This window comes from Fukomys damarensis, unplaced genomic scaffold, assembly GCF_012274545.1.
Source record: "Fukomys damarensis isolate Sample0158 unplaced genomic scaffold, DMR_v1.0_HiC HiC_scaffold_16, whole genome shotgun sequence".
Classification (NCBI taxonomy): Eukaryota; Metazoa; Chordata; class Mammalia; order Rodentia; family Bathyergidae; genus Fukomys; species Fukomys damarensis.
Window position 1 is genome coordinate 11149505 of NW_022900928.1, and position 25751 is coordinate 11175255.

The window sequence follows — 25751 nt, forward strand, 5'->3', positions numbered from 1 at the left end:
AAAAAAAGAAAGAAAGAAAGAAAAAAAAGAATCTCTTCTAGTATTTCTGGAAGCTTCCCGATATTGAGAGGAATCTTAGAGATGCTCTTGTTTTCATTAGAGGAATGGTTTATAGCTGCCTGGTCAGAATGGGAAGGGCTTACAAGGAAGAGTAGAATTAGGTGTGGGTGCATGAGCTTGTTAAGAAAAGTCTATACTTACAGATGAAGGAGCCATACATAATCCAGCCACATACTACGGACAGGAAAAACAAGAAGAATATGTAATAGTGATGGTTGCCAAAACCTAAACCAAAAGGAAAGAAAACATACTTAGTATTTTCTTTTTCCTGTAATGACTTCCAGATAAGAGCTTATTAACCACCTTCTTGTCAAAGGTATTCATCAGAGTAGAACAGATACAAGGCTGTTGCTTTGCTTTTAAATGATACTAAACCCAAACCAAACATATTTGATATGTCACAGTCAATTATCCATGTTAACTAATATTTATTCCTTACGTACTAAAAGAAGATATTCTGTTTGAACAGAAAAACGTTAACTAAACAAACACAGCTACAGGCGGGCCTTCTCCGCGTTGGTGGGATGGTAGGCAGAAGTATGGACAAATCACGCTGTCTGTTTCTTCTTCATGGAACAAAGGAGTATAACTTCTGATCACTGAGGACTGACTTGATCAAAGGAACAGAGGGAACAAATTCAAGGAGCCGCAACACACAGTGCACGCGCACACAAACACACACACAGAAATATAAATGCAGGAAACTGCGCATAGTAAAGGGGAGAAATTTATGCCACGCAAAAGGTTTGCAGAAGGGAAAAAAGCATCAGGCAACCAAGCCTTTTCTTGCACGTGCTGCCTTTTGCCCTTCTTGATGCTGGAGATGCTTCTCAATGCTAATGAAATGCTCTTCAGGTACCACACCGTGGCTGCATTTTCTCCTGATGTAGCAAAGCTCAGCAGGAGCAGCACCCAGCGGAACTGAGACAGGTTTACTACAGATTACTGGGCTTATTATGGGTTGTTACTTGTGTCACTGTAGGTTAAGACTTCCACTTTCTCTGGTTTAGCGTTCTTACTCATAATATGGAGATGAGGCCTCTTCTACTTCATGAGGCCTCTACCAACCAAGCAGGATAATGCGTGGGACAATACTGGTAAGTGGGCTTATTGCTGTTGTTTTCTGGTTGTCATTCAATGCCATGTATGATGCCAATTATGTAATCCTCATGGTGGGACAGGGTCCAAAAAGCTTGGGGCTCCAGGAATTACCTTGTCACCTTTCTCTAAGAAGAGTAAGGAACGGCGAAATGCACCACAGAAGACTGCCTGAGCTAAGATAGGGCAGCCTCCTGAAAACTCAATCACAGTTCCCCCGAAGTTCCTCACACCCAACCTTTGGCTTTTACTGTGATGGTCAGGGGAAACTCAGGGCTGCAGGTTAAGAAAAGGGATATTTCCTGGCCGGAAGGCAATTCCCAGATCTTTGCATCTCTGGTTCCAGCTCCTACTTGAGCTTGAGGGAAGTGAGTGGAAAAGATGACTATCATAGCCAAGTCACGACACGTGGAAAGAGCACACGTGGAGAGGAAGGCGGACACTACCACAGCAACCATAAGCCAACAGTTTTACCTTTACAACTCTGCAGCTCTAAAATGGAGACAGTAACACCAACCTCACAGGTTGATCAAGTTGGACAGTGTAGGTGTTTGGTAAAGTCTTAAATAGTACAAAAATGACAGAAATTGTCATTATCAGCTTGAATGGTTTTCCAGAAGTCTTACACCACACAGATGATTCTCAGACGAGGAAGAGAACAAATGGGACTCTTGGATGCCCTTCTGATTTCTGTGAGCCACACATAACTAAGCATATGCTGAACTTCAGGGTGGAAACTGAAAAAATTAAATTTCTCACCTACGCACCGTCCAGTCCACACACAGTGCTGGTCATACCGAGCCACGCAGGCATTGCACACATGGCAATGGAGTGACCTTAAAGGCTTCCTTATCTAAGGGGACAAATGAGAGAGAGCTAAGCAAAACTCAGTGTCTCGATGAAACAAATCAAAAGCAAGATTTCAATGCTAGGTTGTAAAGACACCAGCACAAATAACCCTACATAGATGATCATTCATACAAAGGCTCCGAAAGGTCTCATTAGAATTCACTCTGTATGCGTACTCTGATGAAACCACCATGAAGGGTGATTTGAATTTCAGAGCCTATTCACACTGGCTAAGGGGAACTGAGGCAGGAGCACAAAGCAGAACGGGCACTGGGCTAAGAAAAACAAAGCCCCAGTTCCATTTCTGGTGCCTACAATGACCTGGGAAAACTTACCTTCTCCCTTTAGGCCCTGATCCCTCAATTACCAAATAAGAGGTTGCACTAAGTGGTCATTACAAGCCTCTGATTTGAAGTCAGCTCTAATATACATGCTACATGGCAGAGAAAAGCAAACAAAACACACTATAGATAATTCATAAAGAGATTTTACCATAGGCAACTTCATAAGATTACAAATATTCTCCCATATGTCTAAGGCAGGAGATTGTTCTGACATTAATAAAAAATTAGAATTGGTTGAAACAAAACAGTGTATAAATATATCATGAAGATATGACAAATGCTTACATGAATAATATTATCAAGATTATACTTTTACTACGGAAAACAAAAAAATTACACAGAAAATACTCACAAGACATGATGTACAAAATGTTCTGAAGTCCAGGCAGCCAGTTTCTGCAAGGGTGACGATATTCTGAAAGACACAAAGTCTGACCTTATGATTGCATTTTACTGGGCAATGGATTATGCACGCTTATGTACTGTTCTCTGAGCTCTCACACCTAACTTAAGTACTAAAAAAGCAACTTGGAATACTTGCCACCAAAGCATTCTGTGCTTGAAATGAAGTGACTTTTCAAGGGTGTGTTTTCAGTCAATAGCCAATAAAGGTGACTGCATAAAAACTACATACCCCAGCACGTCCAAAACCTTTTCCTCATGAATGGAAAACACCTCCCAATTATAATCGACTAGGGAAAAAAGAATGTGTGCACACATACACTCATTAAAAAGAGAAAAATCGCCAGTATCCATCAAAACCTTTGGTTACAAGTACCAAGGGCCAAGGGCCAAGTCTTTCAGGAACATTGGCTATAGGTAAAGACAGCACTCTCTCCAATTTCTAAACATTCATGAACAAATGGAGAGTGTGTCATGCCACTTGACAACTTCACATTTGAAGAAGAGGAGTGTCTCCTTAGTCATTAAGGGAAGAAAGTCCCTTTGTCCCTGCCTAGTTGGCCTCCGTGTACTAAGTGGGGAAATTTGAGCTAAACAACTTATTTAAATATTGTTACAAGGAAGATCATACATGATAACAAAATCAAATCTAAAAGTCTCGGTGAGGCAATTACTTTATAGAAAATAAAAATATTTTAAAAACATATATACATATATATAAATGAAAGAAGCACTGAAGAAACCTCTTGCTGAGTCAATCACCTTGCACTTACGATGGCCTGCACTAGAAATGTGGCCATGGCAAACTAACATGGCTATGATTTTCTGAAGCGTACACACCCTGATTCTAAAACATACCAAAAACAAACAAAAAACACTAAAACAACAACAACAATAAAATAAAACTCACCACTTTCCTTTCTTCCTCAGAAGCCTTAGTGAAGCCAGGATCAGTTGCCCAAGTCTTGTAGAAGAAGTAGAGAAAGGCTACTATGCTGAAAAGGAAAACAAAATAGAAAGGGCTGCCTGCAATATGTGCAAGCCGGGTTAAGGAATATATCAATCTTCCACTGTGGACAGACTCAGGACACAGCACATTTTGTCACTGGTACCTAACAAGTTGTCTTCTCAGCACCCTGTCCCCAACTTCTATATGTACATATCCCCAGTGAAGTGCCTGCCAAAAGATGGCCCCATCCTCTATTCTAATCTTTTAGAATTTGCTAATTATTGGCTAATAAATAATGCTTTCTTCTTAGTTGGAACTCACATTAAATATTAATAAGAATGGTTGCAATTTATGAAGAATATCCTGAAGATTGAAAAGTATCTAACAAAATAAATTTAGCCCTAATGGTGTAAATGGATCTTCTGTCAGTGTCCAGAAAAATATTCCCTGATCATTTTAACAAAATCATCCAAGGAAACAGACCATTTGGTTCAGATATGAACTAAAAACATTTCCCTATAGAGTAGATAAATGCTTGCAAAAATTTCCTACTGGTATGTTCAATAATTCTTGTAATTGTTTTAGGCTGAGTTAATTTAAGAAACTGTTTTCCTTGCAAAATGATTGCAAATAACCTTCTATGTGGGAAAGACACATTACAGATAAATTAAGATAAAAGTGTTCCAAGAATATACTTTACTTTGCTTTGAAATGTTTTTAAAGTGGTATGAATTCTTTGCATAAAAAGCAAAATTATGCTCCAGGTAAACACAAATGAGAGTACAGTTAAAAAAAAAAATCAATAAACCAGTAGTAAACCAATAGTCCTTGCCCAATTTAAATTATTACTGACAACAGTAACTGTATCTCCCTCAAAAGCTGTGGCTAAACAATCTTGCCTCAAACTTCACAGTGGAAAGGAAGCCATGAAATAGACTCTAAACCCCTGCTATTCAAAGTGTGGTCCACCGACCTACAACAACAGCTTGTAAGAAAAACTGAACTCCAGGCCTCCCGCCAGTCCTACAGAGCTAGACTACGGATTTTAACAAGATCCCTAGGGGGCGCATCTACAAGTTTGAGCACTGCTTTACCCCACAAAGATGCATAGAGGCCCCTCTGGCTCAGATATACAGGAAGACACCTTGGTGGCTTAGTTTATCACAGTTCATCTGATGTGGGCTTAGCTTTACAAGAGACATAGGGGCCAGAGAAGTTGTGTGAAACTGAATTTTAACAAAGTTACTGAGAATGACTTAAGAAGAGCACTGTTAAAGGATACACAGGGTACAATCGTTTGCTAAAGAATCACATCATTTTTTCCCAAAAAGTCCTGATCAATACACACAACATACATATTCTCAAAAATATGTCATCATCCTGCATAGTGAGCTCACTGAATTTGGGTTTCCTGCGTGAACAGTTTATAAAACGAGTTCCAGATCACCGGGTCCTCCTTTGAACTCAAGTGGACACTTATGTACTGTCGTGCAAAAGGCAAAGCCACTCCTTGTTTTCATGCCCTTGCTTAGGTGGGTCACTGACTCAAACGCTCGCTACTGCTTCTCAAATTGGAAACCACACTTTCAGTTTGTCCAAGTCCCAAATGCCTTTCAGAATTAATCTCCTTCTCCCTCTTCTTTTAAGTCTTTCTTGCTTCTCTGGAGAGGATCCTCTCCCCTCCGTGAATCTGGGAATTATTTCTATGGGTTTTAGACCTTATTCTTTTTTTTTATTTTTTTGGTACTAGGGATCAAACTTGGGTCCTTGTGCTTGCAAGGCAAGCGGTGGAACCACTGAGCTAAATCCCCAGCCCTAGACCTTAGACTATAGTTATTTATATAGATGTGTCAGTCTCCTATAAGCTAGCAACTTTTTTGCAGTTAAAATGTCTCTGGATATGAAGCTCTAAGTTGCCTTTTTAGAACTCTGACCAGTGGTTCTCATTCACAGGATCCTTTAGATGTAACTACGACTGTCTTTTGATTTTACCCTACATAAGATTTACTCATTTATTCAACAAAATTTTTACTGCATGCCTATTCCACAAGTGCACTGACTTCCAAATGATAGATTTCCACACACTTGCAATTGGAAGGCAGTGGCCAGATCTCCAGGATAACAGCAAGACTGCTCCTCACACTTCATTCCACATTCCTCTGTGCCTGTCCATTCATTATCTCTACAAGAACAGAATTCAAAAGAGAGTAAACAGTGCACTGACCAGTGCAGAGCACAGTGAGACTGCTGTTGTCCTTTGCTTGGACCCTTGGATTCTTGTAAAACTTTTTGAGAACTCCCTGGTTTCCTTGACAGCTGAGTCATTAACCACATTGGGCATTCAGTAAAGCGCCTTTTTTTTTTTTTTTTTACAATGACTTAAAGCTATATTGTGCCTCTTTGTAATACACTTGTACAGCGGACCCTCCAAAGTGAACAGGACTTTACATGTGTTTGTCCCTCTTAAACTTAGCTCAGTGATGTAGCTTGTATCATAAATATAACATTCAGCGATTCACCCTTTTTTCTTCCCGTTTTAATCATACCTCTACGTGCATCAGTAAGGTCCTACTCTTTTTCACTCAATCTCCCTTATAAAAGCCAAACACACTGATTATTGAATATACAAAAGGCACTGAAAGAAATTCATCTGAGGAACCGACCTACAGTTGTCCTTAAAATTAGTTTCAACCTGTAACCTTCTACAGAACAGTAACTAATAATCAAACATTAAATATTATTTATAAACTGCCAGTTATGTAATGGGGATTGTAGCCAGCCCTTCAGAGATGGCACAGCATAGCAATGCTTGCAGCCACGCCATGAGCTCAGTCCAGTTAAACCCAAGCCACAGAAAAACAATGAAATGAAACAACTTGTGCAACAGTACGTAACTAGTGGAAGAAAAGTCAAGACGCAGTTATTCTATTATTCCACAGCCGTGTGCTTTCGAGGGGACCCAGACTTTCTTCCCATGACACATCAGAGGCCGTGGGATCGCAGGCCCCAACTCAGTCCTGACACGGCTAGAAATCTGAGGAAAGGCTGGTCTGAATACTCAGGGTGGGTAGCACCTCAGTTCACCATGGGCCGTTGCGACAGCTTTTACCACTCAGCTTTAGAAACTCTGATCTGACGGTGAAGGATGCTGCCACCTACTGACTCACGTGCCCTCGACAGCAGCCCGTATCAAACGGCGTTAGGCTCTTTAAGCAAAATTGACAGTGCCAACACCGTAATATTCTGTCCGCCTATGGGAATCAATTCTATGATAGAACAGCATCTTCACATAGCCCGAGTAGTTTCTAATTACACTCAATTGAACATTAAGTTTCATAACTGAAGTGTTCAGGCTACAGTGAACTTACATTTTTATCAATTTTAATTTGGCAAAACTGGACTAATTCAGTATGAAGACGATCTCACTTCTTGTGCAAAATTTGAAATAACCTATGTTGCTCAGATTTTAAAAATTCATTGAAAACACAATTTTAAAAACTGACAACTCCATTGATACCTTACAGCTTACAGCCAGATGTTCCCTCAAAACCTCACGCGCTCACAAGTGGGGCTTCTGAAAGATGAATCATGGGGCTCCATAGCTCAATGCCATGTTAGGAGTCACCCCTCCCGTATCACATCCTTTACCCTAGGAACTTAGGAGCCTTGGGTCTTCTACAGTGTTTCTGATATTGACTTTGCTGTTAGTAGATGCACTCCTTGTGCCTTATACAGTAATGTTATGTCTAACACCGTCTAGGCCTTTACTAAGTGTTGAAAAGTCTAGTGTTTGAAACACTGCTGCCAAATCAATAATTATGAGACAAAAGATCAGAAGTAATAAAATCTTTTGAAAAAAACCTAATGACTTCCCTGGTATGCTGTACTATTCATTTATAATAAAGGAATCTGAAAAATACTACAGACAATGCTCAGAAATAAAAAGGAATGTTATAACCAAAGCATTATCATGGATGCAGCGGTATTATGCTTTTTGAACACTCATGCCTGTCTCATTTCACATCTATGCCTACGGAAAAATATTCCTTGAGTTTATTCATCTCTTCAATAGACACTTCTTTTTGGAAATGTCATCATAAGAGAAACAACCCAGGAGTCAAAGCAATATGCTAACAGGTGCTTTTCTATTGACTATACTCCTTCTTCCCTCTCCGTGATAATGACTTCCAAGGCAGAGTAGCTGGAGGCAAGAAGGGAGTCTGGGAAGAGGTGAGCAGTATGTCCCCCAACTAACTGAAGACAGAAATTGCTATAATCCAAGAAGCAATCACCTTCTCCATATCTAGGTTACTGGACTTGGCCAACCTTAAGAAGAACACAGAGCCCTGGAGTGGGACTTCGACTTGGGCCCTGATCCTCAAGAGACAAACCTAGTGCTTACTTAGATATGAGAGGTTTTGCGTTTTTATTTTTAAACCATCGGCTGCCACTCATTAGGTCACAAAAGAATTAAAAAAAAAGAAAAGAAACCAGGATAAAATAAGGAAACATAAAATAAATCAAACTAAAATAAGGAAAAGAACACACTGGGAGCACTGATTTCTGAAACGGTTCCACAAGTACTTTGTGTGGCAAAGCAAATTTATGTTTGCTGGTCCTGCCACTTGTTTCCCCATCCAGCGCTCCTCTTGCAGGCCATCTCCAGTCCACCTATAACTGCGACCTAGTTAAAAGAGCATTTGACCTTGATGAGATCTCAAAACAGTCCAACATATTATTATGGGTCCAAGTAAAACAATCATTCGTTTTACTGTTTCCTCTGATTAGTAATATATGCTAGATCCCTACTGTTTCCATAGTGTGCTGAAATTACTTCCAGAATCAAGCAGATTTTCAACATTAAACAATACCAAAACCACTAAATGAATGCAGATGTAAGTTGTGTCCCTTAGATCTTTTCCAACATCTAAACATTAAATGATGTTTTTCAAAGGTAAGATGAGATATATGCACCTAAGTTCAATTTAAAGGATATCAGGAAAAAATAATATGAACCAAGTCATAAATATCCAAAATATGGAACTTAGTAGAAAGACTGTGGGTATGTATACAAGGTTCTTATATCCAACCAAGAACCTAAAAGAAAAAGGATAGGAACAGGGTATTAGTGAAATAAGGTATTGGTGTGACTCGTTTAATCTCAGTTCAAAGTCCTCCTACAGAACAATGATATCAATAATAATGATGATAATGGTAATCGCAGCAACAGCAATAGCTTTTGCTTCCTGAGCACTCACTGTGTGTTACTTTCATTATAACCACATTTTTCACATAAGAAAGCTGAAATACAGTGGTGCTCAAGGAACTGTTATTTTATTCACAACAGTGTATATTTTCAATGAGTCTTCTCTATTTCTATTGAGGCACATCATTCTGTAGCTCCTTTCTGCATAGCACATTTTTAAACATTCTTAAATACAAAAATTTAAATCCTTGGGAGATTCACTTTCACAGTTTTACAAGCTTTTCCCAGAGATTAGTTATATGTTTATGCATATACATAACTTAAGCACTTTCATCCTGTAATAAACCCAAGAAGCAGAAACGATATAAGAAAAGAAACAAATGCTAACAGTGAAACTAGTTTCACAATACTAACGATGAACTCACTAGGGCCACAAGCAACTCAAAATATTTTAATACTGTAATTTCAAAGTTCAAAACATTTTTCACACCAAACAATATAGTCACCTTAGAACGAGTATAGTTTATCTGTATATACTGTAAAATTTATACCAGAAAACACAATGCTTGAGAGAATGAAGGATTTGTAAAAAGCTATTGGGACCACAACCATAACGAGTACAAAATCACATTTGGGAAGAACTAGAGTCTAACTTCTGGCGCTCATGCTGCCAGAACGGGCCAAATGGAGTCCATGCAAACTCCAGGATACGGCCTAGGACCTTGTGGTAAAAACCATATTTGGCCTTATTAGGTACATGTAGTTCACTGAATATCTAATTTGTAAGTATCTACTGCTTCCACCTGACCACTTCTGGCAGGCATCATACATAGCAAGCTAGAACAATAAACAACTGCCCCAAGTTTCCAGCTGCTCTGCACCATAAAAGTGAGGCTCTTCAGAGGAGCGTGAGGGAAATCAGGCAGCGTGAAAGAGTGACAAATGCATCTGACTCCCTTTGAATCGTGCCTGTGGCGAGCACACCACAAGAAGCCTGTTGCTAGCTGTCTTCAAAACTAAAATCCAAACTTTTCCTCTAATTTTCTATATAGCTTGGGTTTGAACTAAAATGATCAAACAAAATCTCTAGTTGAGTAGGTATTGCCAACCCTTGCTTTCTCTCTGAAAAAAGTGCAACTCCTGGTGATGCTGCTTAAAATTTATTTAGAAACCAAGTCAATTCAACTAGTGGGAAATGATTTGTGGCATTGTTTTGAGACAGGAAGGGGGCTCGCTAGGTTCCAAGCTGACTTCACACTTGCTATGGAGACCAGGCCAACCCTGAACTTGTAATCATTCCGCCTCACACTTCCAAGTGCTGGGACTATGGGCTTGCACGCTTGCCTGTTATGCACGCTCACTCAAAATGAATACTTTTAAATTACAAGTTCTCTGAATAACAGACATTTTTAGATATATTGCTATTTTCAGAAATGTGAGCTTTTACTTTACATTTAAATATGAATTTGGTTTCCTCCAACTATGCAGGTCTTAGATGAGCAAATAATCAGATTCCTGTAATACTTTGTTTTCCCTTATGAGCAAAGTGGTCTGTGTCTACTCCAGAAAAGGCTGACAGGCAAAAGAAGGATTTAGGGATACTCGGAATAGTTATAATCACACCCTCCAGGAGCAACACTGTATTTCCTTTCAGATTCTTTCTATGGGTCTTCATTGTTAAAAAGTTTTTTTTTCCTTCAGTGAATGAAAGTGTTGTACAGCAGAGGTAAGTCTCTTGCTTTTCTGGGCCGCACAGTGCTGGAAAGTAAGGGCTGTGAAGACAAATAAAGTAGTAGTGCAGTAGAATCAATTGGGGAAGGCTTCCTGGGGAGGTGAGATTTGAACCGAGGCCTGTGCTGCATCTCCAGCTATGCAAAGACACAATGTCAGGCAAGGACAGTCCCAGCAGTGAAGGAGCCAGGTAGGTGTGAACTTGATATGTTCTAAGACTAGAAGGAAGGTGAGAGCAGCCTGGGGATGAAGGAGAAGGAATAAAGTCAGTAAGTAAGTAGGGAGGAGATGAGTGACGAAAATACCTCACAGGCACAGGGTCTGGGTTTCATACTGAGTACGAGGGCAGGCTACTGCGGGGGGAAGCAGGGAGAAGACAGAAACTTGTCTGCCTTGATTGCTAAGGGCGGTAAACTGCGGGAGTGAAGTCCGGAGAGGAGTGTGGAGCCCGGGGGAGGGGTACGTGTGGAGATGGAGAGAGGTGGACCAACTGAGGCAGAAGAGGACGCGCTTCCACTGGGTGAGGAGTGGGAAGAGAGAAGGAAGAATCAAGGGCGATGACACCCTTACTCTTGCGAGGAGGAACTGGCTGTCACTTCACTGATGTAGGGAAGCAGAAGAGCTTGGGTGTGACACAGTTGCTGTGTCAGCCAGTGTTCCGAACATTTATGGGCATCAAGCGTAAGGCAGGAATGATTGCAATAGCTCTCCCTGTTTACAGACGAAGAAACCCAGGCAAGGAAAGCAGCTTGCTCAAGATCAGATGGCAGCATGTTCAAACCCAGGCAATCTGGCCCCTAACTATTAACTATATATAACTACGGGAATTATTTTCCTAAAAATAGGACCTTACCATATCTAGTATTTCCCAGCTTCCTCCATTTTAATTAGGTCATTTTAATTAAAATCACTGAGAGCAGCAAGACACTGTGGTACACACCTGTAATCTCAGTACTCTGGGAGAAGGAGGCAGAAGGATTACATATTCAAGCCCAGCCAGGGTAACACAGTGAACCCAGTCTCAAAATGAAAAATAAAAGGGCTGGGGATGCGGTTGATGTAAAGTCCCTAAGTTCCATCCCCGGTAGTAGGGGGAAAATCAGTAAGAGCAAAAATAACTGGCTCAAAATGAATTTAGATCTTAAGAAAACAAAAAATTTCTGAAAAATGGGCAACAATGCTTAAACATGTACAGCGGTTACAAAGATGTTTTCATTATTCAACAAAACAATTCAAACAGTGACCCAGGATACTGTTTTTCTACTAGTTGTCAATTCAAGCAAATTACTGAGTTGAGCAATTTGCTTTCCATCAAAAAAAATGCTACCAAAGCCCTTTTCTCCCCACCCTGTGGATGTTGTTATGTGGTTCAGTAATATTTATAGACTGATAAAAATCTGTAATTCCAGCTAATCAACAACAGAAATAAGCAATTACATTGGCAAGGCAAAAACCCACCTTGCAAAGTTAATATACACACCTTGGAAACAAAGATGCCAGAAAAAACAATGTTACTAGAAGACATCCTTTTAAAAGCCAAGAATCTGAATTGAAGTCCAGTATGTATCCAACAGCCCACATGGTAATCACAGCGAGTATCAGCAGCAGGAAGAGCTTTTAAGAGATTCGGAATTTTAGAACTTAATGAGTTTTCACCTAAGTATGTAATGATAATTAATTGAGTTCAAGAACTATTTCTTTAGTAAATAATAACAACACAACAGCATAATTAAGTTTTTCTTCATATTTCATAAAATGTTGCTTAAACATATTGTATTTTGCTATTCTTCCCTGAAAAACTGCGATCTTTTATAGTTAGTAAAAACTAAAATTTTAAAAAATAATTTTTTACTCTGATGTGAATAAACTATAATAGTACATAAGATCCTAATGAGATAATTGACAATGTGAAATAGGAAGAAAAGGGCTAAAGGTGTAGGGAAAGTGGGAAGGGTAGGGGAAAGGTAACAGGGAAAGGAAAAAAATAGGAGAAAATGAAAAAGTGGAAATAAAATGTTTGTAAATGGGGAGGGGAGGAGGGGATGAAGGGAGGGCAGGGACAAGGGGAAAAAATGAGAACCAAGACCCGTCTTGGAAAGGCACAAGATCCCAATAATGACTGTAACTGTACCGTATACCTAAAATGTATCAATAAACTCAATGAGGAAAAAAAATAATGTTTTAAAAATGACATTCTATATCAGACAGCACCAAGCAAGCTAAGGAGACTGCACAAAAATCAATGTACCCAAGGCCAGGGATTTGGCTCAGTGGCACAGTGCCTGCCTTGTAAGTTCAAGGTTCTGAGTTTGATTCCCCGCCTCAAAAAAAAAAAAAAAAAAAAAAAAAAATCTCAATATACCCAAGACCGAATGCAGGGAATAAAAGAGCCCCAACCTAGGTACCAGATGGTGCCACTCCTCAATAAAGAAGTCTAGGAGGAAAAATTATGCAAAACATATAGCTTGGCTTGGGGTATGTAGACTTTTAAATCCTTCAGGACATCCAGGATTCAGTTAAGAGAGAAAGTCTACCTTTTGCAAAGATGAGATTTATCAGAACACTGGTTGTGAAATCATGAGTGAACAACATCCTACAGATATGTGTAGTAGAAAAGGCAGGATCTTGGCTAACACAAATTTTCAACATTAGGAACAAAGCTTAGTCTTCAAAGGTAACCAGAAAGAAAGGCAGGAGGAGAATCTAGGTAAAGATGGGTTTCAAGAGAAGCCAAGAAAGAGTTTTAAGCAGGGGAGTGGCTTTTGGTGCCAAATATCCCACAGAAGTCAAAGACTGAAATGTTGTTGGGATTCTAATAATTCGTAATTCATGTTTCTTTCTTTCTTTCTTTTTTTTTTTGTGGTACTGGGGATTGAACTTGGGTCCTTGTGCTTGCAAGGCAGGGGGTGGAATCACTGAACTAAATCCCCAGCCTGAATGAAAGTTCTCTTAACCAACAGTGTGTCTGCATGGAAGCTATCTATGTTCCACACTTGTGCAATGCAGTCCCTTAACCATGAGATATGAAGCCTTGAAAACAAGCAGGACTTTTACAATAGCAGAGAAGAAAAACATGTATTTTGCCCTAAATTCTTCCATTTTTGTTTCACTACTGTTACTTAAATCTTATTAGTCATTTATAATAACAAGTTGAATTTCCTATTTTTTTCTATTATTCAGTTCACTTTAAAGTTCAGAACATTCTTCAGGGGAATTGCTAAGTTCAAAAGTGGAGAGAATTTGGATTTCACCTCTCAAAATTCCAGATGTTTTATTTTATGAAGTGATGTAATAAGCCTGAAGTTTCAACATCGTTTAAAAAAATGTAACTCTTTACGGTTTGAAGAAAACATTTTGAATGTTATTTTCCTTTTGAGAACAAAATTTAATAAGGAAAAACTTCTATAAGAAAGGCTTTTATAAAATGTTTTGCAACAATGTTTTTCAGTTTGCTTCTCCCAGAATCGAAATGGAAATTTGCATTTCCATTCATTCATTAAATAAATGTGGAAGTACACTGTAATATTCTCAAGGTAACATAATTTTACAGCCATCATCTAGATGAGAACAGCACTAAACGCAAATGATATTCTACCTTTCCAAATTTGGGTTGTGAGGGGCATAAGAAAAATACAGTTGGCAGATACAATGCACCACAAAGGTAAGCTCTGATTTCCCTTAAAAATCAAGACAAATGAACCAAAAATTCCAATATCCCATGGAACAGGCCCCATATGAAAATACCTCGCATTTCTGCAGCCACCTCCAAAGTTTGAACTTTTGGTTGGCTCTCGTTTTGGCTTCTGTTTTTAGCATGTGAATAATGAGCTGATTTTTGTTGTGCAGAGCCATTTCAAGAGGAGTTTCTCCCTTAAAAAGAAAAGTTCGATTATATTGTTGATATATTAGGGGTGTTATATTGTTGATATGTTAGGAGTGTTGGATATTTTTCTCCAGAGTCAGACTCAACCCATTTATTCTAAAGACAGCTATTGATTACTGTTTATATCTAATTTGTTAAAATCAAAACAAATATATTGCCTGTTTTTTTTTTTCCCAGTGCTTCATGCATGCTAGGCAAGTTTTCCACCGAGCTGCACCTCCTATTTTACACAGCTCAACTTCACATTAAATTGTGAATCCTCCAAGTGAAGATGGAATAAAATAAAGGAGATAACTACCTGGCCATACCTTAACATTCCGGATATCCAAGCTAGCACCAGCTTCCAAAAGTTTATCAACTGCATTAACATTTCCTGATGCAACTGCCCAGTGGAGTGGAGTGTTTTGGTGTATTTTATCAACAATGTTGAGAGAAGGGTTAAACTTTAAAAGAAATCCAGTTGGTTCTGGCCTGTCTCAAAATAAAAACAAAAACAAAAACAAAACCCAGAGGCATTAACAGAGATGAAGATTTGAGGAGTAAATATAACTAATGCATATTCTAAACACATGAATCACTTAATCAATAAAGTATCCCAAACAATGAAGGCATTTCTTAGTGAAGAATTCTACTCTAGGAAAAAAAGAGACCTATTAAATAACAGTCTGATATAAATATAATTTAGACATTAATACAGAAGACTAAGAAAAAACTTTTACTTTCATGTTACTCTTGGTTAACATTATTTTTTTTGGTACCGGGTATTGAACTTGGGTCTTTGCGCTTGCAAGGCAGGCCACTGAACCGCTCAGTTAAATCCCTGGCCCTCTTGGTTAACATTTTTAAAATTAAAATTTTTAAAAAAATTTAACTTTGGCTTATATTAAATACTATACTATTTACTCAGTTAACAACTAAATATACAATGTTATATTTCAGCAGCTGAGCCAAAAGCTAACTTTCTATTCTATCTTCAATTGATTATTAAATAAAGCAAAGTACAAATACAGGTTGAGTAGCCTTTATCCAAAACACTTGGGACCAGACATGTTTCTGATTTTAGATTTTTTAAAATATCTGCACATACATAATGAGATATTTTGGGGAATAGATGCCAAGTCTAAACATGAAATCCATTTATGATTCATGTTCACCTTATAACATAGCCTGAAGTTCTATTTTTAATAATCTTGTGCAAAAAAAACCTTGTAGCATCCTAAAATACCTGTACATATTAGAAAGCTATGGACTAGAGGACAGAATTTAATAAAATATGTTCCCTTTCTGATCATATCTTCCCTTCTTTCATGACTACTTAAAAGATTCTTTCAATAAAAACAAAATTCTACTTCAATTACTCTGTTAAGAACTTAATATACCTTAAAGGTGTAGAGAAAGTGGGAAGGGTAGGGGAAAGGGAACAAGGGAAGAGAAAAAAATATGAAAAAATGAAAAAATGGAAATAAAGTTTGTAAATAGGGAGGGGAGGAGGGGGTGAAGGGAGGGCAGGGACAAGGGGAAAAAATGAGAACCAAGACCTATCATGTGAAGGTACAGGATCCCAGTAATATATGTAACTGTATTGTATACCTAGATTGAACCAATGAACTCAATAAAAAGAAAAAAAAAAAAAAAAGAACTTAATATACCTGACTTCAGAGAACCAAAGACAAAATGCTTTCTAACAGATTTTACCCTTAGCACTACGCCTCTATGATAAAGGGAAACGGCATTAAAATGAACCCTGTTCCTAGAAGTTGCATGGAACAGAAGCGACTCAGTACAAAGGTGGAAATAAACCAACCTGACAGGAAAAGCTGCAGCCTGCACTTGCACAGATGAATACCAGATACTGGATTATCTGATTGTCATCTAGTACGTAAGCTTATACATCATGCAGAAAACTTAAATATGTATCAAGGATCCGTAATGAATGTAACTGTATTGTATACCTAGATTAAACCAATGAACTCAATAAAAAGAAAAAAAAAAAAAAAGAACTTAATATACCTGACTTCAGAGAACCAAAGACAAAATGCTTTCTAACAGATTTTACCCTTAGCACTACGCCTCTATGATAAAGGGAAACGGCATTAAAATGAACCCTGTTCCTAGAAGTTGCATGGAACAGAAGCGACTCAGTACAAAGGTGGAAATAAACCAACCTGACAGGAAAAGCTGCAGCCTGCACTTGCACAGATGAATACCAGATACTGGATTATCTGATTGTCATCTAGTACGTAAGCTTATACATCATGCAGAAAACTTAAATATGTGTCTGATATAAACACGGGAAGTTTTCACCAACCAGTTACAATTGCCTTCAGAGCAATCGACAATAATGTCAGATTGTCTGAAATATTATTGTCTTTGGGAAACCTATTTGCCATCTAGATTTCAAATTATGAGGACATTTAAGCTTGTAGCTATCTTTTTAAAATGCAAAAAGAGAAATATCAGACATGTTAACAAATGTATGCTAGGGCATCTCACCCTGTTCTGAAAGGAAACTTTTTATTAGTATTAAGAAACAAAAATCAAATTGAGGCAATTCAATTAAACTCACCCAATTACTTTGGAAGCAGATAACATGAGAGGTGTCTGCCCATTTACATCTGTCATATTCACACTCTATTTAAAAAACAAGCAACACAAAAAAATCAATAGTCTCTTCCTTAATAGAAATATGCTTTAAACACAGTTTATCTTACTGTGGTTTATACATAAGGGTTCAAATAACACCTAAATAAATAATGTTTTGCTTTGTTTTCATATGGCAAAAACCTAGGGATTTCTACAAAACATTTCTGAAGGAAATCTGAATATATGATATAAAGTGCTATATAATTTGAATGAAGGACAGGGTAAAAAACAAAATGTTAATAGCTATCATTATATATGAGATGTAGAGACCTTCAAAATCATCTAGCTTATATCTTAATAAATACAGTAATTCATGCTATTATTTTTTATGCAAAGTCATCCAGTCTCTGCCTAAACACTTCCAGTAACGAACTCCCTCCCTGTCTTCCGAGGCGGATCGCATTTCTGGACTTAGTATACTAAATTTCAAAGAGTCAAACATGAAAAATTCTTTTCTATTTCCTGGAATAGAGACTGAAAAGAAAATCCTCTTCATAAGGATGTGCTCCTCTTACAAAGCAGGTCCTGGTTTCAGGTGTCAATGGCTCCAACTGAGCCAAAGAAATGAGGGACAGTTAACTGAAGATTCTTCAGGGCTTTGGAGGAAGAGAACTTGGGAAAGAGCCCAAGGAGAAGCAGAAAGGACTTCTTCTTTTACGTCTTTCTGAAATGAAGCCCAGGGGCTTATATTTATTCTACTGTAGTTGGCTGACTCCGAGAGGAAGCGCTTATTTAAAGGGAGCACAGTCTTTCCAACAACATTGGACAAGCACGGTTCCATGCCCGTTTCAAGCACAACTGCTAATACACGAACTACTCCGTCAGCAGAGTGTTCCAGGTAAGAAAGGCTGACAGGGAAACTCGCACTGTTCACAACCATCATTTACCCTCCGCCTCTCAAGGCAAGTCGTGTTCCATGGAATGACTCTGAGAACAGTAAGCGCACATTCAAACTGACCCCGGTTTGAGCTCATTTGAGCTCGAACAATGAAAGCAATTGAATGGGTTAATTCAGGGATCATTAACCATTTCTACTGTCAACCAGAGGAAAAATATAGGCTTTAAAGTCATGTTTTTACAAAACAAAAACAAACAAAGGAAAACTCTGCAAATTGCCAGGCTCATAAGGAAAACTATGACACATACACATTTCAGACATCTATTACATGTTGCTGAGCTAAATATCCTGTCCCTCTCCTTCCAGTGAAGCTGAAAATGCATATTTAATGGCTACATTCACCGACGCTAATGTGTGACCATCTGGATTTCCATTCAGTTTCACCTTCAAAAGGAGGGTAGAATACAACTGCAACGGTCCTAATCTCTGCAGCTCATGTGGAGTATGAGAAGCACTGCAACACGTACCTGTCCCTTTGAGATGAGATAGGCTATAAGAGGCATACGCTGAAATAATACTGCCAGGTGAATGCTGCTGAATCCCTCTCCATCAATGAGAGTGGGGTCTGCACCATGCTGGAGTAACAGTATAACCATCGGTAAGTGCCCCTGTCTGTAAACACAAGATCAAAATCATGCTGTATCCTGTAGAAACAGAATGCATGGAGAAAAATGAAAGAAATTCTGGGAAACAACTGATATCCCTAAGACATGAGGGATTTTTAGTTAGACGCATTAAACATTTCCTAACAGTAAGATTTTAAAAACACTGGAAATTGTACAAATGTCTTGATTTAAGGTGCTCCAAGCTTAAAACGATATGGATGGGAGGGCAGGGACAAGGGGAAAAATGAGAATCAAGACCTATTATGTAAAGCTACAGAATCCCAATGATGAATGTAACTGTATTGTATACCTAGATTGTACCAATAAACTCAATTAAAAAAAAAAAAAACGATATGGATGGTCCTTGAGGGTGAGTGATAAACTTGATAACCTTCCAACCTAATTTGAACCTTATGTTGCTACCATGTATTAGTAGTAGTTTTATATGACTTAATGCTAACAATGAAAATCTTTACACATCCTAGACTACACTGCTGCTATTTTTTTTTCAACTTTAATTAAGTTTATTGGTACATTTTAGGGATACAGTACAGTTACATTTATTGTTGGGATCTTGTACCTCTACATGACAAGTCTTGGTTCTCATTTTTTCCCCTTGTCCCTGGCTCTCCCTTCTCCCCCTCCTCCCCTCCCCATCTACAATCACTATTTCCATCTTTTCATTATCTCACATTTTTTTCTTTTCCCTTATTACCCTTCCCCTACCCATCCCACCTTCCCTACACCTTTTGCTCCTTTCTTCCCATTTCTAAATGTCAGTAGTCTTATTAGGATCTTCTGTATTATTGCAGATTATTCACACCAGAGAAACTACTGCTGCTATTTTCAAAATAAAAATTATCATTAGCCAGATACATGTAACTATAATAGTCACAGACCGTGGGTACACTGTGATAATCCTAAGAACCATATATTCTTTCCCTTGAAAATAGCTCATTTTCATGTACAGCACTGTAGTTCAGCAGCTTAAAGGGGATATGTTACCCCTCGGTTCCTCAAGACTCTGTCTATGGAGAAAAGATTCAACTCCTTGCCTTACACAATACACACTTTTAGTTTCAGGTTCATGTCAACCTCATCACCAATGAGTGGAATTAAAATAACAGAAGAAGCTGTTAAATATCCATGTTTATTCCTTTAGCTTCAGAAGGCCAATACACATAAGAAAACAGGGTAGTGACTAAGCAATATAAATGTTCTAAGAAGCTGGACTACTCAAAATTTCTTTTTACTCCTGTGTCAGCTTTCAAGAGTTAACTGACAGAAAGATATTCTTTAGACTTTAAACTTTTGAGAGGAAAGCTCTCTTTAAAATATAACTGCAACTACAGGATATGACTGAATGACACAGTGAATGTTTAAATTTTTTAAAAAATTTATTACAGTAAAAGACACACTGCCAAGAATGATGGGATAAGTTGGGTTGGGGATGTAGCTCAGCAGTTCCACCGCCTGCCTTACAAGCGCGAGGTCCTGAGTTCCATCCCTGGTCCCCCCGCGAAAAAGAATGATGAGATAATTTTGTGAGTTACCAAATGTGCATCTGTCATAAGACTGAACTGTCTGAGTTTATAGTTCACTCAATTATTTATTCATGTGTCCAAATATAAAAGTTGCTTATTCTACTTATAAAAAGTACAATACTCATATTTGAAATGGAGCCCTGAATTAAAACACCAAAAAACATCCTTTCTGGAAACTCTTTAAAAAAGTTATTATTACTGCTATTTTCTTTTTAACAAAGTGGGGGAGAGAAACCAGAAAACTTTCAAATTGCCTGTAACCAGTTTACAGTACGATATCCTCCAATCACACAGGTTATTTAATTTCAGCACATAAAGAAACCTTACCGTATGGCCCAGTGAAGAGGAGTTGAATTTAAATCTCCACCTAACTGATCTACAACAGCACCTTTTGAAATATAAAACCTGTTGAAATAGACACAAATGAAGATGAGATCTGTAACTTAAAATTCATATTGAGATAAAGTATATTATTTTTTTCTTAGTAATAACTGTGTTCGAAAACAGGTTATAATAATCATCTCCATAAAGGATCTAGATCTGTAAGTCTCCAAAATGTATACAGCAGTATCAGACAAATCCCTGGTGAAACATTCTTAGCTTGTAAGTAATGATTCCTGCTGTAATTAGCATTCCATTATAACTCTCCTCTCAAACACATAATAACTACTCTCTGGCAATTCTAACTACCACGACACTCTTGAAATACTACGAAGGATGTAGGGTCAGATATTCTGCTTACTCAGAAAGAGAAATGTGAAACTATGTCACCTAAGAGTTCAGAACCAAGTGGAGACACTCCAAAAGTGATAAAAAATTAACTTCAAAATCCTCTCGTAAAAGTTAGACATTTTAAATGTTAGGAGCAGATATGATGTGCCACGTGAGGTGGACCTGTAATGTTGTACGTGACTCTCTTCTGTGGTTTGGGGGGGTATTTCATAGTTATGCTTCATGCAGCAAATTACCTACACAACGGACCTGGAATTTGCCTGAGCATAAAGTGTGCTAGAATGTTGTAAAACTCACTGAACTTTCTTTTTTTAAGCCTCAAGAATGTTAAATACATAATTCTATAATATATCTACTTACATACACAATGCACATCTTAAATGTTAAAGCATAAAACAAAAAAATTAGCAGGCAGTAGGGTTTTATGAAGGGGAAATATCTTTAAAAACCTGATACTTGCCCACCTAAAAGTGTTATTACATACTTAATATTTTTAAAAAAAGGTTTAATTTCCTACATATCTATTCCTCTAAAGTAGAGGAAACTTTCCTCTATCCTGAGAAAGTTTGTTATGTTATGCTTTCCCCTTTTCTAAATGTGTCCACTTTCAGGTCCTAACCTTTATCTTTATGATGGGGGCCCTTGGCTTCTTCTAGTCTTTCTTTCTGGACCAATAAGAGTCCTGGATTGGAGAATCTCTAAATCCCTCTTCTCTATAACCGACTGGGCAGAAGATTTCAGGTGTTCATTAAAAACAGAGGATTGCAGATGCTTCGATAGTGGTACCTGAGGCAGAGGTCCAGAATTACAAATATGCAATTAACACACATACATCCCATCTTACTTTACAAGATCCAGCCTGTTGTTAATAGCAGCCCAATGAAGAAGTGACACGTTTTCTTTGTCTGGTTGTCTGACGTCATATCCTGCTTCTACCAACTCTTTACATCGTTCAAAAATGCCGTATCTTAAATAAGAAAAAGGCATACAAATCATTTCAAATACAGTACCAACATTTCTTCCTTTTACTACATATTTTCTTTATCTGAACTATTGTTCTGACACTATAAAATATAATATTGTCTCTCAATAGCCACAGAAGGTTGGATCCTAGATCCCTTGTAGGTACCAAAATCCATGGATATTTGAGTCCCTTGTATAAAATGTAGTATTCTATAAAACTAGGCACACCCTCTCTGGTTTACTCATAATGCCTCATACACTGTAAATGCTAAGTAGACAGTTATACAATATAGTTTACAGAGTAATGGCAAAATACTGAAAGTCTGCATACAGTGATTAAAGGCACAATTTTTTTCGAGAATATTTTTAACCCAACGTTGGTTGGAACAGTAGTTGGTCAAATCTGAGATAAAGAACCCATAAATACACAGGGTTGACTATAATTAACAAAGACGTGTACAAATGTAAAACTTAAGCAGCATAAGCAAACTTTGTTTATTTACCGACCCGATCAGTTCATTTGGAACTGAAATTTTGATTTTCTTAAACTATAATACATTTGCTAACTTTCAGGAAGTTTGACTTAATTTTCACTATGCACCAGGAACACATGGTGGTGATTCCTGACTACAACATACTGAGTCAAGCCAAGCCTGTACAGTAACCTCCCAATGTGGGAGGAGATGGATAAACTGAAAGCGAAATACAGACACGATACAGGTCTAGCAGAGGAAGGAATGATGGGCCCTTCTTGGAGGAGAAGAAACACGATGTCTAAGCTACATGTTCCAGGCTGACACAAGGGAAGGGGGAAGAGGACAAAAACCGCGATGCGAAGTATTGCAAAGATGTAAGAGGAATAGAATGGCGTAAGCTCAAGCATGAAGCATTAGAGCGGGAAGGAAGGGCAAGACGTGAAGACATACGAGGTAGATGACCACTCTAGGAGCCTCTAGACCCTCTGTGAAGTTTAAACTTCATGCCCTGCTCCACAGGAAACCAATCGGGAGCCTAAAAGAGGAAAGTGCGCTTTGAGTTTTAGGAAGGATCATGTTAGTGGCAGAATGGAAGCTGCTTAAACAGGGCGACAACTGGGAGCAAGAGTAGCTTGGAAGCCACAGCAACGTTTCTTCTCAACAGATCTTTGAACAGTCCTCTGCAACTGATTTCTATCTATACAGACCTAAAAGTTTCAAGGAGCCCTCAAGGGTCAAAAATGAAACCAAAGGCAGAATTGACTCCCATCCCACACTATTATTATTAGAATAATGTATATTTACTAAAGTGTGTATGTGTGTGTGTGTGTGTGTGTGTGTGAGAGAGAGAGAGAGAGAGAGAGATTTTGGCATTTTTTCAAAGGAAGAGATACCTGTTTGACAATACTAAACAAAAATATTGGTAAGAATAAATTTTTGATGATGACATAGCAGATATTTATATTCTACATCTTTCACACATCAAATTTAATGCTTTCTAGAAAACGAACACTCTTTTTCTGAGAAATATAACAGCACACATTAATTAGGACTTTGGTGGCTTAGAAAACACACACACAAATTCCAGCCCTCTTTTGGCCTTGACAACGCTGGTGAAAGTCTGAGATCTGTGGGAAATTTTAAGAGAAATGCGAGTTTGTACTGACATTCCTTGTGAAGTCAGCCTAATGTCTCACATTTATCATAACAGAGTTTTACTTATAACAGAAACATTTAAACGTTTCCATTCTAATTAAAGCAAATATCGATACCAGAACAGTTTTGTTTTCAGGTAACAACAGAAATGATATCAAACAATATTCACCCAAAGTAGTGGTCCTCAGGGCCTGTGAAGTTTATGGAAATTGTTAAGAACACTGAAATAATTGTCAATATATTTTAAACAAATGTAAATAATACTCAGGTTTTAAGCCACAAAGGCTAATGCATCACCAAGTATCTTTGCCTTTGATGGAAATCTTGCAGGGCAGTGCTAGTTCCTTTTGTGCTGATTAAATAGGCATGAACATTTGGTGGGAAATCTGATGGGTAAATTTACACTGAACTACCAAAAAAGATTTCTACCTACTACTTAATCTGACAGACAAAACATTTCAAAATATGTTCAATGGCAAGAGGTGAAATAGCTGCTGACAATTAGCAAGATATGACAATGTAAAAAAATGGCTAGATGCAAATCTCACATATGGCAACGTTAAGGAGAAACTAAAAATGTATTTTGGTTTTTTTAGTGCAAGCAAAACAAACCCACTACATATTTCAAGTGGTCAGAGAACATATTTCTACCTACTACTTTCCTTCCAGAGTACTCAGCACAGCAAGACCTGAGGAAGTACTCAATAAACAATTACTTAAAAATCCATAAATTTGTGAGCTGCTATTTTTCCATCCTATCTATGTAATTGTACTACATTTTAAGATAAAATTCAGAGTTCAGTGTCATTCTAAATCATTTATTCATTTAACAAACATTTACTGGGCATCTAATGGAAGAAAGAAACTGCAAAAGTCCTGGGGCTGCAAAGGCAATGGAGATAAGCTTTTGCTAAGAAGCTGCCCACAATCTAAGAGGAGAGCCTGGTACAAACGCAGCTAAGGTACACTGTGCTACTGAACTACCAAAATGAAGTGAGGAAGATGCGGCGAATGCCACACATATTGTAACTCATCAGAAAACAAAGCGTCCAGAAGACTTACTGAGTGGCTTTGACAATGTCACAGTGAGTAGAGTCCTCTATAAGAGGAAGAACTTCTCTTGCCTTGGCAAGCTCTTTGTTTTCATGTGCACAGACGCCATGCCGACCGAATCCCGGAGGGTGGGGGCCATGGCTGTGATTCCTGCACTGAAGAGGAAGAACAAATTAACTCAGCACAGCGGAGAATTAATGTCATGTTCAGTTACATCATGAAGCGTTAGCGACTATCATTATCTACAGTAATAAAGATTATCCTTATCTTAACTCTGATTGTGAGAAAACATAACATTAGAAAAATCCAAATTACACACTTTGTCATAAAACACAGGTTAGCTAAAAGCACAAGTGGACCTTGTTACTTGCAGTGAGTAGAAGATTGACGACGCTAGGCCGCCACCTTGGAAGGCTGTGGTGCACACACACACACACACCTCAGCACACCCACCTCCCAAGCTTGTATGGTCCCTTCCCTTTCAGTACGGGCTCCCCTTCCTGCTTCCAGCCAGCGGCACAACTCCAGTCTAACGACTTGCTCCAGCCACCAGGGAAATCTCCCTCACGGGATAGGATCCAGGTAGATGTCTTAGCAGAATCCACTGCTAGTCTTGAAAAAGTAAACTGACGAGATGTGCGAGGGTTTGTGAGAGGAGGGTCACAGGGCAAGAACTGTGGGCAGCCTCAGGAGTGAGAGGCCCATATCACAGAAAACAGAGCGCTCGATCGATCACCCATCCATCAAGCACTGACGGCCAATAACCGCGGGAGCTCGAAGAGGACCCTGGGCTACAAATGTGTCACGGCTCAGCCTGGACATCAGCCTGTGGGACGCTGAGTTGGGGGGTCAGCCAGGCAGAGCTTGGCCTCCTAGCAAACAATCTGTGGGACCACGGATGCTTCAGCTGGTAAAGTGTGGCGATTCCTTACACGGCAGTAGGTATCTCACATAGGCACGGCTGGCAAGGCTGTGAACAGTGTCACTCGGTCAGTGTTATAGTCAGACAATCTATTAGAGGCAGGACCAGCAAGTAAACTAAAATTGTTTTCTTTCTTTTCCTTCCTTTCTTCCTTCCTTTTTGTACTAGAGATCAAACTCAGGACCTTGTGCTTATGAGGCAGACGGCAGAACCACTGAGCTAAATCCTCAGCTAAAAT

General features: G+C 38.5%; 1 protein-coding gene across 4 annotated transcripts in view; it reads right to left on the minus strand.

Moving 5' to 3' along the window:
• Nucleotides 1-24743, minus strand: part of Zdhhc13 (zinc finger DHHC-type palmitoyltransferase 13) — a 34094-nt gene extending 9351 nt beyond the window's left edge. The window contains exons 1-13 of one of the 4 annotated variants that reach the window (XM_010620426.3): nucleotides 24601-24743; nucleotides 21789-21911; nucleotides 20540-20617; nucleotides 18531-18675; nucleotides 17089-17153; nucleotides 14831-14993; nucleotides 14384-14509; nucleotides 12120-12253; nucleotides 8699-8799; nucleotides 3664-3788; nucleotides 2704-2766; nucleotides 1918-2011; nucleotides 202-285 (exon numbers count right to left, since the gene is read on the minus strand). In XM_010620426.3, the coding sequence (XP_010618728.1) occupies nucleotides 202-285; nucleotides 1918-2011; nucleotides 2704-2766; nucleotides 3664-3788; nucleotides 8699-8799; nucleotides 12120-12253; nucleotides 14384-14509; nucleotides 14831-14993; nucleotides 17089-17153; nucleotides 18531-18659 (1084 nt within the window). In that variant the 5' untranslated portion in view covers nucleotides 18660-18675; nucleotides 20540-20617; nucleotides 21789-21911; nucleotides 24601-24743. Of the gene's footprint in view, nucleotides 1-201; nucleotides 286-1917; nucleotides 2012-2703; nucleotides 2767-3663; nucleotides 3789-8698; nucleotides 8800-12119; nucleotides 12254-14383; nucleotides 14510-14830; nucleotides 14994-17088; nucleotides 17154-18530; nucleotides 18708-20539; nucleotides 20618-21563; nucleotides 21912-24600 lie in introns of those variants that run through there. The other 3 variants (XM_010620424.3, XM_010620423.3, XM_033764076.1) reach the window with 3 other exon arrangements.
• Between the last annotated feature and the right edge of the window lie 1008 nt (nucleotides 24744-25751).